At 41.3% G+C, this 16,012-nt stretch overlaps 1 protein-coding gene across 1 annotated transcript in view; it reads right to left on the reverse strand.

Annotated features, from left to right (window-relative positions):
* ttn.2 (titin, tandem duplicate 2) overlaps nt 1-16,012 on the reverse strand; it is a 247,977-nt gene that overhangs the window by 204,953 nt on the left and 27,012 nt on the right. The window contains exons 30-42 of the mRNA XM_040148607.1: nt 15,596-15,856; nt 14,328-14,591; nt 13,485-13,745; nt 12,330-12,590; nt 10,992-11,252; nt 10,227-10,371; nt 9,893-10,061; nt 9,298-9,529; nt 8,254-8,538; nt 8,029-8,154; nt 7,602-7,790; nt 6,169-6,552; nt 3,275-3,325 (exon numbers count right to left, since the gene is read on the reverse strand). Coding sequence (XP_040004541.1) covers nt 3,275-3,325; nt 6,169-6,552; nt 7,602-7,790; nt 8,029-8,154; nt 8,254-8,538; nt 9,298-9,529; nt 9,893-10,061; nt 10,227-10,371; nt 10,992-11,252; nt 12,330-12,590; nt 13,485-13,745; nt 14,328-14,591; nt 15,596-15,856 — 2,889 coding nt within the window. The remainder of the gene's footprint in view (nt 1-3,274; nt 3,326-6,168; nt 6,553-7,601; nt 7,791-8,028; nt 8,155-8,253; nt 8,539-9,297; nt 9,530-9,892; nt 10,062-10,226; nt 10,372-10,991; nt 11,253-12,329; nt 12,591-13,484; nt 13,746-14,327; nt 14,592-15,595; nt 15,857-16,012) is intronic.

Raw genomic sequence — 16,012 nt, forward strand, 5'->3', positions numbered from 1 at the left:
GGATGACTTTGCAAGCAAGGAGGGATATGTTTCCGTGTCTTCTCCTCTGCCTTTTACTTGAGGTGATTTGGGTGTTGACGCAGTTGCAACTTCTGAATCTTCCAACCAAGCCTTCATTCTGGGTGATTTATGGAAAAAGGAGGGCATGGCCTCAGCTTCTACGGTTGCTCTTTTCGCCACCACCTCCTGCTGGGTGTAAATATGCCCCTCAGGCTCCATGTACTGTTTCTCTGCCGGCAAGGGCATAGTTAGATCAGTTTCAGGGTGAAATGTCTCCTCCTCTGACGCCCTATTCCCTTGCTGCCATTTCCTGATCCGCAGGGCGAGGAGTTTCTCCTCACACTCCATCCGTTCAGCTTCCAGGCTCTTCTCATACTGACCCGTCAAATACTCTTCTGCACACAACTCTTCATACGGCTCAACTGTTTCTGTTGTTGCTATGTCTTTTGGTGTTACTGCTTCTCTAAGGAACTTCTCCCTGGCAGATGTGACTATCTTAGGCCTGGTTGACTCTATGAGGGATATTGCTTCTTTAGCTGGCACAATTCTTACAGCTCCCCTGCTTTCAGCATACATTGTAGTTTCTTGATATGCTATTGTTTCAGAGTATGGAGCTTCAGGTTCAAGTAGGTCGACCTCCTCCTTTGTAGCCTCCAACTTGTGGTCACCAACAACACTGTGATGCTCACTTACCATCTGCTTGAATGTAACATCTTCCTGAGATTCACCAAAACTCTCAACATTTTTATCCTCCAGTGTCTGTGAATAATTTCCACCTGATTTCCTTTCGGTCTGTGGCACCCGTGTATAAACCAACTCACCTTTCATGATCTGAATGGCCCTGGTTCTGGACTGAGGCTCAAATGAATGCCTCAAACGAGGCTGAGAGGGATCCCCGCTTGAGGTTTTACCTCGAAACTCCCTATGACTCTCCCCCAAATCTAGGGGTTGATTGAAATGTTGGACATCAGGCAGAGCGGCAGGCTTGACCCTGAGCCTCTCAACATAATCTGCATAGCTTGACTCGCTGGCAACCGATTCTAACTCAAACTCAGAGGAGGACATGGTAGAGATAGAAAGCCTCTTTTTCTGTTTTACAACTTTTTGGAGTGTAGTAAGTTTTGTTCTTATTTCGTTGTGAAGGCTCTCAGTGTCACTGAACCTTTCGCTGTACCTGTCGCTGCACCTGTCACTAAACCTGTCACTAAACCTGGCACCGGTGCGCCGATCACAGTAGATATCACTGAATCTGTCGTTAAAGCGCTCAGACCTGTCAAACATGGGGTGAGGGGACGGGGCACGCTCAGAGGCAGTTTCCAAACATTTAGATTCTTTCTCTGACTCTTTTTCTTTTGAATAGGAACCAGACCTGAAGTACACAGTACGCACCAGAGAATTCTTAGACCGAGATCTTCCCTGATGGACTTTGGACATCTTGTCAAATGGAGACCCTACACACCTGAGGTCGACCCTAAACTTCCTCTCTTTCCTCTGCTCTGCCATGGTGTCTACGCTTTCATGGGCTTTGGCAGAGCGTCTAACAAAGCCCAGGTAGTTAGCAGACTGCTCTTCCCTCAGTGAAACCAAAAGTGAAGCGGTGGACTCGGCAGAACCCTCTGTGTTTATAGCCATTACCTTATAACTGCCCGCGTCCTTCTCTTTGACACTATCAATAACCAGACTGGTCGTGTGCATGTGCATTCTACTGTCAGTGCAGATCCTACGTCTACGCTCTTTAGGAATCGATCTATTATTATGAAACCAGAGGATAGTAGGTAGAGGACAAGCAATAAGTTTACACTTTAACTCAGCTGGTTCCCCCTCCAGGACTGATTGGAACTTGAGTTTCTTGGTGAAAGAAGGTCTGATGTTGTCCGTCCACGAGCTGATGGAGGAGGTTCTACTGGAACAGCGATTGGCTGACACCAGGCCATGATCCAGGAAGTCCTCGGTGTCGGAGAAGGCTCCTCTCAGCTGTCTAGTGTTGGTGACTTCGGTGCTGCTGTGCAGTGTTCCTTCTTTGCTTTCATGATAAAACAGTTCTGCAAAAAGAAACACAGCCGTCAGAACAACAAAGCCTCCGGGGAAAAAAAAAAGAGAAGGATTTGAATGAATCATTAATGGAAATATTAAATGCATGCTGGGAGTCACAATGCCATAAGAAATAATTTCACTCACCATATTTGTTCGAATAAACGCAAGACTTGATTCTTTTTATTAGAAACCTGCAGGAAGTTTTGATCCTTCGTCTGTGGAAATTTCTTCAAAAAATAAATTATTTTATTATTGTTAAAAAAAATGCATATCTCCAAGATGGGCTGCTAACATTCGCTTGTTTAACTTTTTGATAATTGCTTTGGCTTTATACTAGAATATCCCTTACCTGACTTGCAGACAGGAGAATAAACGCCCTTTCTAATCCTTGAACTTAAGAGGAAATACATGATACACAGTATCAATGAGAAGCAAAGCGCTCCAGAACATATATCAGATTCCAAAAATTTAACAAATGAAGCTGTAAAATTGGGTGAGAAGGCGTTTATTCGAACTAATATAGTTTACTGGTGTTATTTAGAATGCAAACCACAGGAATCAAATCCCACTATCTGCAAGCCAGGCTAAGAAATATTTTGCAGGAGGAAGGTATCAGTTCCAGATGCATATCTATCCATATCTTTTAAAGGGCATTTCAAATCTGTAAGCTTTAAAAGATACATATCCTGCACCTTTTCTGGGAAAAGATCAGAGGAACCTTCATGCCAAAATGAAACGAAAGTTTGGATGCAAACCGCAAGTGTCAAAAACCCGTACAAGCAAGTTCTGTCAGTGCTCACCTGGGGGAAACCATGGAATATTATCAAAAAAGAACAGGTAAAATAATACACAACAACAGGAAATTTCTATCAAGACACATAAAGATGACGTGCAACTGTGGAAATTCAAATATCAATTAAAAAGGGACAGTTCAACGAAACGACATATTTAGAAACTCTAAAAGTAGTCTGTAGGTGTGGGACAACTGTCATCCATATAATCCATAATACATGCACCAACACATCCGTTTTTTCTCCACTTTCTCAACATTTTCTCTACTTAAAAACCATGTTCAGTGAGCCAAAGCTAACTGCTGACAGACTACTTTCAAAGTGAAAAATCAGTCAAGCGAAACTGAAATCTGGTCAAACTGTCCCTTTTCCACTCTGCCTGCTTCTCATGTGTGACAATAATCTGGTGTTTCTGATATGTGGTGGTCAGAAGTCTGATGTGAACTTACCTTTGACTTCTTGCTCAATCTTGGCTTCAATCTGCTCTCTCACATGAGTCACTGTGAAGGAAAGAGGTGACAGTATTTTAGATTTCATCAGCACACTTTTAGCACAATGATCCCATGCAGGACAGATCCAGTGAGGGTCTTCAAACCATTCCCTCACACATAGAGTACACAGACGGGATTTCCACCTCTGAAACTGGACTTCCACCTCTCTCAGTTTTTCTTTTCTGGACTCAAATGTACACGGATCACCCACAACATTAGAACCAATTACTGGTTCTAATGGTGTGGCTGAACGGTGTATATAACATTCAGCCAAAACTTTAAAACATTAAAACATCCATGTATTTACCTTCTGTTGAGGGAAATGAAGCTATCATTGTTCAAAAAGTTTTATTTAACAAAACTTAAAAACATGAATCTAATATATCTACAAGAACTACAGCACTAAAGTAGAGTTAAAACCATGAGTGCCACATATGTTAAAACAACATAAATTGAGTGTCGAAGTTTTCTTGAACATAAAAATGAGAATTTTGCCAAAATAAATTTAACTGAAGTTCCACTTACTCGCTTTTTCCAGAGCTTGAAACTGCATCTCATGGTCTTGATCTATGAATGGAGTTGGCGCAGATGCCACTTTGTGACTTAAGTATGAAACATCGGTCACATGATACCATATCACCCATACGTAGCCCCTTGAACAAACAGCTGAGCTAACTCCATCCGCTGATGAAGACCATGAGAGGTAGCTGAAGGCTGGAAAAAAACCATCCTATAAGTGGACCTTGAGTCAATGTTCAACTTAACTCAACCTTTACCTTTACATCCTAGCTAACTGTTTTGCGTTGCTCTCCAATGTTTTCTGGTGCTGGTGCTTACTTTTTTATATATTCCACAAGAAGCACAAGTAAATTGATTGACATAGGGCTCTGCAGCATTAGACTTAGTACTACAATCACTGGCTTAGAGTAATACTGCAACAAAAATTACCTATGATAGTACTTTGGCAAAGTAATCTTAAATCAGTGTTCACTTGCAAGCTATTTTTCATGAGCAAAGTTTCATACTTAGGTCACATGATGGCAATTGAACCATCAGCCATGACAACCACTGATAGACCCTGGTAAGTGGACCTTGCCTCTATTGCTAAAGAACTATTTCTCGTTCTCGTTCATATAACAATACTGCTTCAGTTCTTCTCTTAACTTGTTCTTTTGTTACTTGCAGTGGTAATGACTTTTAATTGCCTTAAACTGGTTTGTGCTGCAGGTTTGTATTTTCATGATTTGTTGACATTACTACTTAAGAGCAATGATAGCTTTATTTCACTGATGGGATACAAATGCACAAGGCAAATAGATTCTACTCCATTTTGTCCGCTAAAGAAGTTTGTGACTCATCTAGATTTTGAGGTGAGAAGTCAAACAATGTAAACACAGGACATCTGTAAGAACCAGGTGAAAAATGGTGACAAAAGGAAAAAAAAAAAACAATGAATGCAGACATTACACAACACAGAGGCATCAAATGAATCAGAAAAATAAGGGTTTGAGCTTCCCACAGGATGGAGGTTCAACATAAGGGTTATACATGTGAGTTTCAAGCATTTTCCAGAGTTTTCCTATGCAGGAGAAGAGAGGAGGGTGAGGAGAGGATGAGGGTCAATAGATGAGTTTGTGCCTGTGGGGGGGTGAAGAGGAAGGTGAAAATCCAAGGATTCAAACAAACTGGTGGTTCATCTCTCTGGAACAGTGGGATTAGTCAAATCTGGTAAACGGACCTTGCTGAGGGATGTCCCAATCAAGTTTCCTTTTTTTTTTTTTTTTTACCAGGGAAACTTTAAGAAAACAATCTACAGACCCGCAGTAGCAGCAATTATTTGTTCTAGCCCGAGAACATTAGGGTAAATAAATAAACATTGGTGCAGAAATGATGCAGAAAAAGATTGGGGTCATTTTGAAGCAATGCATAATTTATCCATCAGAGAGGACTGACAAATTTGTTCTTCAGCTGTAGGATCTTCTGATCAGTGCATATTTTGTTCACAATTATTTGGAAAATACTTCTAAGGGAAATGATTGTGTGTTATTAGTTTATATAAACGACAAGAGGGGAAACTTGATATCTAACTGATATCCATATCAAGCAATACCGACCGATACTGGATTCTATATAGCCTTAGAACGGAATATTGGTCAGGCTCTATAGGTGACATGAGATGTTATCCGTGTTACTCCTGGCCCCACGATACCTCGTCTGAATATGGGCGCAACTTCCATGAATTGCTTTCACTAAACGAGAGTTAGCGGAATGCTCCGGATGACTTTTTCTTTTTTTTCTGAGAGTGTTTTTGGAAACAAATGATGTGATCATACCTCTCTGCCTTCTACGAACGAGAGAGGGGAGGACGACCTGTTTCGCAGCTACACCAACAATCAAGCTAAACTGAATTTGTGGATTAAACAGAAGTGTGTCAAACATGAAACCCAAAACGAAAACGGATTGGTCCCGTCAGGAATGCTTCAGTTTCCATCGCCCTCCCTCCAAGGTGGTGTTCCACTTCCTTTAACAAAAAGTTTTTAATGTATTTGTTATTTATTTTCTTTCTTATTTTTGATTCTATATTCACATTCATTGTTTACAAATAAATTTCACACTCTTGAAAAATATATTTTTAATCTCAGTGAGGCTTTCCTGGTTGAATAGAGGTTTAAAAAATATTTAAATCATACTATAAATCAAAATCTGACACTGCTTTTGTGGATTGGTTTGGGACATCCCTTGAAGTGGTTTGCCTAGAGTCAATAAAGGAGGTAGGGTGTATTAATCTTGCAAGAGGAGAAACAGGTGGTGTCAAAGGGAATCTGGATGCAGCCGACGGATCCAGAAGTTACCTTCTTCTTCTCTGGTAATGGTGAGGACGGCGGAGCATGTGGCCTCTCCAGCGTTATTGGCTGCCCTGCAGGTGTACTGCCCCGCATGCTCAGAGAAAGCATCGACTATGATGAGTGTGGCGGTGTTCGTCACCTCATCAAAATGAAACACCACGTTCTTGGTGGGCTGAACTGGCTGCCGGTTATGGAACCAGCTTATCTCTGGCTTCGGCATGCCGGACACACTTGCATGAAAACGGGCCACCTCTCCATGTTGCACAATGCAGCTTGTGATTGGCTGGATGAAAACTGGCTTTTGGCCAATGGAAGGTTTCTTTATACTGGTGAGGCTGGTGGAGACATGCCACTGAGCCTCAGCACGACTGTCCACTGTTTGTTTTTGCCCTGAAAGGAAGCATGTTTTTTGACTTGATGTGCTTCATTTGATTTACATTCATCCCAGTCAGCACAGTTTGGGTGATTTTCAGTTCAAAAAACCAGTCTATGTTTGATGGAAAGATTTCTTCATCAAATCTGCTACTAAGAGTCTTTCCTCACTAGCAAAACCATCACAAAGAGACACAAAGCGTTTGATTCCAAGGGCCCGTTGTCTGATAATCCGTCTGTGGCTGTAAGATATTTGTTGTTGCAAATAGCAGCTCAGAACTTTCTAATCCCGATGCCGATCCTACTAACGCAGTCATCAAAACGTCGTTCAATCAAATTTAGCTTCTTTGTGTCTTTTCACCTTCAGACCACTGACCTGGTGCTCACTGGGATGAGTGATCAGTTAAGAAAAGAAGAACACTGCTGTGATGAGGTGTTATAGCTCCAACACATCAAACTGGGAACAACGAAACATCTACACACGGGTGACAAATTGAAGTAAAAACCAACATAAAGATACACTCTCATTCGGTGTTTTGATGATAGTCCAAAACCAAAAGTTTTTACATGGTTCAGAGCTGGTGACTGGGCCGTAGGATTTTATGTACATCATTTTCCTTTTTTCATTCAACTATTCAGTGTATGAACACTACAGTATAACAGCAACCACTATGGAAGTTGACAGTAACCAGGAGAGATGAAAGGTTCAATAAGAGACTCGTCAATGAATCCGGGTATTTTGCTGACCGGAACCAGACCCAAAATGAAACCAGATGGAATCACTGTTTTTTTACCTCTTTCTGTAAAACCTTTAAACATCTTTAATGACTCTTTTCACACTCCACTGACTGTGGGCAGATCAGTTGTGCAATTGTGATCGATACACATGCATTTAACTGAGAAATAATTTTAAAAAAAGCTTCCACTGTTGTTGCTGTTTAGGTTTAGATAACCTGATCATTTCGTGCTAATCTCAGTTTAACAGGCATAAAAAAAACTACATATGTGCACTGGTATACCCCAGTGGTGGGGTAAAAACAGCATTTTCTTGGAGGTAACAAACTTACCGTCCAGTGTTAGAGTTGCGGAGCAGGACACGGTCCCGGCGTTGTTTGTGGCCACACAGGTGTACTCGCCCTCGTCCTCCGGGTAAACCCTGGAGATCTCCAGCTGACAGCTGTCGTCAAACTGAGACATCCGGAAGAAGTCTGACTGCTTGATCTCCTTCTCCTTGTGGAACCAGCTGATTTTCAAATCTGGACAGGGATAAAAGTAAGTTTGTAGCGACAGGATAGTGTTTGTGATGAACGCTGTGATGGAGATGTACTGCAGTCGTCACCGTTAAGGTCTGGGAAGTCAGCTGACAATTCTCTTTGGGTTCATCACTACCAGAGACTCCTTTCACATTAAACAGAGTTTTCACTTTGTCATTTCATGCATTTATTATGAAAATATTGATTATAGCCGCTTTCAGTAATACTTCAGTTTTCTTACCATCTCCGCGGACTCTGCACTGGAAGCGAGTCGGTTCTCCCTCGCGGGCCGAAGTGCTAGCGATGGGTGAGACTACGACAGGAGGAGCAACAGGAGCAGCCGAATCCGGAGAAACCACCTCTGAGACTACAACACACACACACAAACCTGCATCTATGCATGTCCTGTTGATCTGAAATATTTCCCTGTTTATGTTTGTTCCACAGGTGTAACTTGCTGTTGTACCTTCCACGTTGAGCGTTGCGGTGCTCGTGGCGGCGCCGTAGTCGTTCTTGGCCTCGCAGTTGTAGACGGCAGCGTCCTCAGGGAAGACTTCGATCAGCAGGAGCGTGTGCTCGTTGCCGTCGTGAAGGAACTTGCACTTGAAGCCCGGAGACAGAGCCTGGGAGTTTTTGTACCAGAAGACCTGAGGTTGAGGAACGCCGCTCACCTGCACCGAGAAGCGGACCGGTTTACCAGCCTCCACCGACTGAGGCTCCATGTGACGGAGGATCTGAGGAGGCTCTGGGACTGAATGAGGCAGAGAATAAAAGGGGGAGGATTGTAATCAGATCCTTCGAGTTTTCAATAAAACGCTTGTTGAATGTTTTCTTTAGGTCACTTGATTAATTTTTCCTTGTTTTTCTTTTTTTCAGATACAAACATCAGTCCTGTGATTTTAGTAATCAGTATTGGATCAGTCAACTTAAAATCATAAATGTGAGCCGGCCTTTAAGTCCATCTGAAATCACAGGTAGTCATCCTCTTTCACAGTCTAAACTAATGTCAGTGGGCTTTTTTTAAATGTATTGGTCATTGTTTTGTATTATTAGAAGGATAAAAAAGGAGCACAACAACATTTAACTGGAGCAAAGCGACATTAGCAGCTACACTTACGTGCTGTTTAATGTGCTCCTGCTGAGCAGCTAATTAGCTACCAATCTGCAAACTGATGTTAGCAGGTCACCGGGGGACTGTGGGAGGAAGCCGGAGTACCCCGAGGAAACCCACGCAGGCACGGGGAGAACATGTAAACTCCACACAGAGAGGCCCCGACTGAACCAGGGTACGAACCCAGAACCTTGTTGCTTTGCTAAACACTGCACCACCGTGCCGAATATAAATTTCACCCTTTGGTTTCTGATTTTTTTCTCAAAGGAGAACACAGGACAAGAGATTTACAGAGCAGATGGGTCTGCAGTTGGACTTTAAGTACGATCCCAGCGGTTTTATTCCGTCACATTATTTCCATCATTCACTCCTTGGTAATCACCTTCCTGCTGGACTTACTGTTGACTCTGAGGTTCATGGTGCTCCTGTTTTTGCCGGCGATGAAGGTGTACTCCCCTGCGTCGCCCCTGTAGGTCTCAGAGATGGTGAGGCGGTGGACCTTCCTGATGGCCACGTAGTTGAACCGCTTCTCCACCGAGAACTGGATCTCCACCCCGTTCCTCAGCCAGCGACCCTCCACGTCGTCCTCGTTCACCTCAAACTCGAAGGTTGCTCTGTGTTTCTCCAGAGTCTAAGAGAGAGGAAGGCAGGATTTAGAGTTTTGATCTCTGCTTCATATTCCATGCTTTACAGATCTCATAAATCATGCAAAAAATATCAATGATAAGAATCTGGTACAAATACTTCTGGCAGCAATCATGAAGATTTTAGCCACTTCCTCTGTCGCGAGGAAGTGGCTAAAATGTGAGCCACCCACCACTGATGAATTAATAGAAATGATAAATGAAGTATATATTATAGACGAGAAACAAGTCAGTCCAGACTTCAAAATGAAGTGACAGCACATATTCCCACTTCAGTGAACTTTAACGCAAGGAATCAACTTTAAAACCTTCGCATTGAACATTTTGGTTAAAGGTGTCGTCCGTCTCACCGTAATTTCCCGCTCAGCAGGTTCAGAGATCCGGATGTCGCGACCCTCCACGGTCAGATGGGCTTTGGAGACGCTGGATCCGGCCACCACCGAATACTCTCCAGCATCGGAGAGACGAACCGTCTGGATCATCAGACGGTGAACGTACTTTTCTGCTGTCACGATGTAACTGGGAAGACACCACCAGAGATCACTTCAGGTCATGTGTAACCTTTTAAAATGCTTCTGCACATCTAAGGGTTAAAACGACCAAGGAAGGAGCAGCAGAGGGAAATTACACGTCTTTTAAGATTAAGTAAGAGACTAGACAAAGTGCTCATGAACTCCCACGTACCGTTCCTCAGACACGTCCAGCTCCTGGCCGTCCTTCATCCACATCACCTGGATATTTGGCTCAGAAACCTCACATTCAAAAATCGCCTTCTTCTTCTCTGTGATCTTTATGTCCTTGATTTTCTTGGTGAATTCAATCACACGAGCTGAAAACAACAAAAAGGTTCCAACAAAAAGTATTATCTAATTTGGAGAATTAATACTAAGGGAAAACACTCGTGGTAAATACAAATTTATTTTCTGCCTGATACCATACTGTTTTGAAAACTAACTGTAAAACTTTTTTACACAAAACAATAATAATTTAACTAATACTATGCTTTTTTTTATAATGCTAATACTATGTTAGAAAATAAATGTTTCACAAAATTTTACAAATGTAGAGAATAATCTAAACACTACAAATGACAAATTAGAAATTTCAGGTGATGTTTCCACATGTGATTTAAGTGCATTCTTAGACAATTATAATTGTAAACACATTTTATAAAATTTGTAATTACATCAAATTTTAAAATTAAAGAGAGAATTGAGGATGAAATCAAAACCTCGCTTATTTTCTAATCCTTCTCCTTTTCTCCTTTTATTAACTGTTTTTCAGAACAATTACATTTTTCACTATGTATAATATACTAATGCATATCAAAGTGTTATGTAGCCTCCACAGTGAGCATGGCTGTGCTGAAGATGTCCGATGTGCTCATTTATTTCCAGAGTTTTCAGACCTGTGTGAGAACCCCGTTAACCATGTATAGCGTGGCGTTACCTTCGACGAACAGGTTAGCGGCGGTGGCGGCGGAGCCAGCCACAAACTGGTACTCTCCTCCGTCTCCGAAGTGAACGTTCCGGATGCTGAGCGAGTGCGTGAGCTGCCGGCTGCGGACCTGACATCTGTCCGACGACTTGACCTCCACGCCGTTCTTCAGCCATTTGTAGGTGATGCCCTCGTGATTGACGGTGACCTCGAAGGTGATGGTGTCTCTCTCCTGAGCGTTCAGGTCCTTCAGCATGGAGGTGATCAGGACGGCTGGAGAGGAAAGTACAGGTCGGGTGAAACATTTCTGAAAAAATTCACTAAACTGACTTTTGGAGACAGGAAGACAGAGGAGGCTGTTTTCACAACACAGCTGACAACTAAGAATGAAAGCGACTTATTACTAAACATAACTAGCTTTATAAAGTTTTTGTGGGAATTTAGCTTTGAACTTTGTGCACTGCATTTAGTCGAAAGTGTCATTCTGAAGTTAAAACAATCTAGTTTAAAGTTGCACGGGTCACGTCCAACAATGTAGTCTACGTTAAAAAGTCAGGGAGCTCTTTTACCGAAATTAAGTTTTTGTCAGGTTCAGGACTTAAATATCGGTACTCTGCATTGAACCACTACTCACAACTGAGACCTGCAAGAGTTCACATTAACGATCGACATGAACATGCGTTCCAGACCCGTTCTCCGGTCGGGTTTAAGTTTCGCGCTTTCAGGGCTGGGAGTGATACAGGAGAAAAAAATTTAAGTACACAAGTATCAACACATTTTGAGTTGATTTTTTTCTCATGTTTCTTAATAATGTTTAAATGCAGTGTTATTAATGCATAATTCTTTTTTTACTACTAAAAATAATGACAATAATAATATCATAACATTTTTAAATAAATTAAAAATGATAAAACCAAAGAATTCAAAACTCAAATTATATATAACACAATACATATAAATTCAACTTCATTTATTGTCTGCTAATCCTCCTTTTTTCCTAAATAGTCCTTCGATTTAAAAGTAAATTTGGTTCTATTTTTCACCTGTATTGTTTCAAACCAAGCAATTCTTAATTACAAAATATTTCCAATTATATATCATTACAAATTCCATTTTGTAAGTGTTTTTAATTCAACGATCTGAAATTATGGTGATTTCTTTTTTAAGATCCTTACTTCTTCGTCCTGAAGAGATTGGCCACATAGGAAACACAGAAACTCAAATAACAGTTAAGATTGCAGGACATCTGCAAAGGTTTTGACAATGTTTGTGTGAAGCGTCTCAGTCACTCTCACTGGGAGAAATTGTTTCGGCGTGACTTGACTGGATGTGATTTGAATGCGGTCTTACGGCTAACGGTGAGCGTTGCGGAGACGCGGTCGTTCCCGCAGACGAAGGTGTACTCTGCAGAGTCCTGCCTGCTGGTGTTCATGATCTTCAGCTGGTGGAGTTTTCCTTGAACCACGATCCTGAACTTCTCGCTCATCTCGATCTCCACGCCGTCCTTCAGCCAGGTGGAGGGGACGTTGAAGTGAGAAACTTCACACTCGAACGTGGCCACCTGAGTCTCTGGGACCTCCAGGCTCTTCATGGGTTTGGTGACTCTCAGAGCTGTCCGAAGAAAATTAAAAGAATTAGGTGAAACATTAGAGTTAGAGCGTAATAACAAAAATGTAGTTTGAAACTTATACAAATTAGAAAATATATGTTTTCAATTGCAAATTAAAACAGTTAAAAAATGACATATATTTATTTAAGAAAAATACATTTTATCCTAATCCTACTCGCTTACGTTTTTTAATAAGTAATAAATAAAAAAAAACACAAACTTCCTAAAAAACACATTAGAAAATAAGATTTTTACAAAAGTTTAATTTTGACAATTTTAAACTATGAATCGAAAAATCAGTTACGACAAATACGCAAAAAAAATCTAAAGACATTAAAATACATACAACTTACAAAAAATGACAAGTAACAAAATCTATTCTTCCCCTTATTCTTTTGGCTGAAACCGTATCATTTTAAAAATGTAACAATAAAAACTTTGAAAAAAAAAAGAAGATTTCATTTTACTTTGGACGTTGCAAAGTTTAAATCTGTCACATTTGTTTGGTCTGATACCTTGCCAACTGTAAAAACTTTTTTATGTACAAATCAGTTACAAAAATTCACAAGAGTTAGAGAAAAAGTCTAAACATTAGAAATTCCATTTGATGTCTGGTAATGATTTCATGTGATTTATGCACCCTATGAAATTGTAATTGTAAAAATGACAAACATTTCCGAAATTCACAAAAAGAACATATTTCATAAAATTTCTAATAATGTTTTTGTGTGATTTGAGGACACACCTAGAAAACGGTCATTCTAAACATTTTACCAAATTTGCATTTACGCAAAATTTCAAAATTACAAAATAAGTTCAGATCCATTCGTCCTTTTTTGTCAACACTTTGATTTGAACCTGTCCATTACGTAGATGTAATGGACAGTGGTACGTACCCTCCACGGTGAGCACGGCGCTGCACCGCAGATGTCCGACCACGGCGGTGTACTCTCCTGCGTCGCTGCTGTCGACCTTCTGGAGGATCAGCTTGTGAGCTTTCCTCTCTGACAGAATCTTACACTTGTCGCTCGACTTCAGCTCCACACCTTTGAACATCCACCTGACGGGGATGTTGTCATGTGACAGGCTCATTTCAAAGGAGGTGGTGCTGTCCAACAGTGATGTCACGTCCCTTATCTTCTTCACGATCTTGATCGCTGCAGAAACAAGTCGCGGACAAAAGCCGTCAAAAGGTGAAGGAGGAAAATGCAAAATAGTAAAAACTTTGCTCCAAGATGAATTCATGTGATAGTCTCGCTATACTGTATAATGATGGAGGCCAGTCCCCTGTGATCATGTGAACAGTTTTTAGAAAGATTTCAATAAAAATGCAATTAAAATCCGTCAGCATAAGATCACTTTACATGGAAATACAGTGCATTATAGTTGTATTTCTTATATTTTTCTATAAATAGTTAATATTTTTTACAACCTTCCCTGTTCTATGGTAGTATTTTTTGTGATCATCACTAAAGATTTGTACATTTTTACGCGCGTCGACGCCATTTTCTTGTCTTTTCGGTTTCTGACAGCTTTATATCTTGTTAAACTGACAAAATGAAAAGTCAGACTTACAGCTGAGTTTGTGCCGAAAAAAAGATACCGTGCGTGTGGGGTTAGGGCCGTTTACAAGCTGCTAATCGAAGACCAAAATGAATTCACAGAAGGTCAGTAAAAAGTAACAAGTATGAACCTGCAGAGGCGTTTTTTAAATTTTACAGTGCATCAGGGATACTCACTCTCTACGTTGAGTCTGGCATTGGCGGACAGTTTTCCCAGTTTGAAGGAATAAACAGACTCGTCCTGTGTGTTGCAGTTCTTGACCTTCAGGGTGTGGACCGTGCCTTCGGACGTGATCTCGTACTTGTCGCTGCTCTGCAGCTCCACGCCGTTCTTGATCCACTGGGATCCTTTCACGTCGGGGTGGGTGAGCTCCAGCGTGAAAACCGCCTCCTGGGTTTCCGTCACAGTCTGGTTCCTGAGAGTCTTCTTGATCTTCACCGCTGCAAGATGGAGACAGAGGACGCGGTATTTACACAACAGTAAAATTCTGTCAGATAAGACATAAATACGATATAAATAAGAACATACTGATGATTTCTCTGTTTTAGAGCCTCGCCGGTCATGCAGCTAAAAATGTTAAGTTTGTCCTGAGGATGGCGCTAGTGGAAATGGTTCAATGGGTCATTAAAATGAAAAGGGTTCATGCTGAAGGGAGCAGGAATTAAATAAGATAAGATTTAATAATATACAGTATATCACTATCCAAAACAAAAGTCACAAATTCCTTCAAAGTGTGCTGGGTAAAAGTTTCAGATACTTCCTGTGTACCTGAATATTCAAAGCAGAAATATGTGACTTGTCCTGGGCTTTTTAGGGACATAAAAAAACTTTTTATTAATGCGAACATGTTTTCGTTTGCGACATGTTTATCGGTTTTATTCTTATTATTGTTTTTCTCTGTGTATATTATTGCTGGGTACTTTACTCCATCTTATTTTTACATTATTTTTAATGGTTGGACTTAATTTTTCCTCCCTGACGTCCTGTAATGTTTTAATCCTGGTCTAACTGTCTGAAGCACTTTGTAACTGTCTTTGGAAAATGGCTATATAATTAAAGCCAGTTGTTGTCATTTTTATCGGTATCCCTACTTGGCAATACACTCCTCCTTTATATGAACCTGCCATGCCATTTGACCAGTTTAGCCAGTTTAACCCTGAGGAGAATCCTGTTAGTGGCAAATGCCTTTCTCCTTTAAATCCGGTTATCGGTTTAATGCTGCGGCTGAATAGTGTAAATATCTATAAACTTTTAATAATGAATGACTTTCTAATATACTTGGCTGTATATGTTTTGGTGATTTTCATAAACGGCCTCCTCGGTTTCTTGTCGTACGTCTGTGTTTGATGTCAGCTGCATGTCTGGGGTTGGGTGTCATTTTGGAATACCAGCACATATGTAATAACATGGACACTGAATACGCTTGGTGGAAGCCAGCACTTACCCTCCACCCTGAGGTTAGCGGTGGTTTTGGAGTTGGCCACCTTGTAGGTGTACTCTCCGACGTCCTGCGGTCTGGTGATGATGATGATGAGGCGCCTGACGGCTCCCTTCACCTCGCTCACCACATTGTCATTGAAGTCCACGGGCTTACCCTCCTTCAGCCACTTTCCCTCAGCGTTGGCGTTGGCGATTTCACACTCTAGCTCAGCTGTCTGGGACTCCGCCACGGTCACGTCCTGCAAGGGCCGTGTAATGGCTCCACCTGGTGGCAGGACAAGGAGACAGTTTGGCTCTATCCTGGATCTGTCTGTCTGTCTATCTGTCCCGGGGGGGTCGTGACTTAAAAAGGCGGTGATACTTCAAATAAACCGGATCATTAAAATGAATGCTCTTAATATTTACGTGAACCAGTGAAAGT

The sequence above is a fragment of the Xiphias gladius genome, chromosome 16, assembly GCF_016859285.1.
Source record: "Xiphias gladius isolate SHS-SW01 ecotype Sanya breed wild chromosome 16, ASM1685928v1, whole genome shotgun sequence".
Lineage (NCBI taxonomy): Eukaryota > Metazoa > Chordata > Actinopteri > Istiophoriformes > Xiphiidae > Xiphias > Xiphias gladius.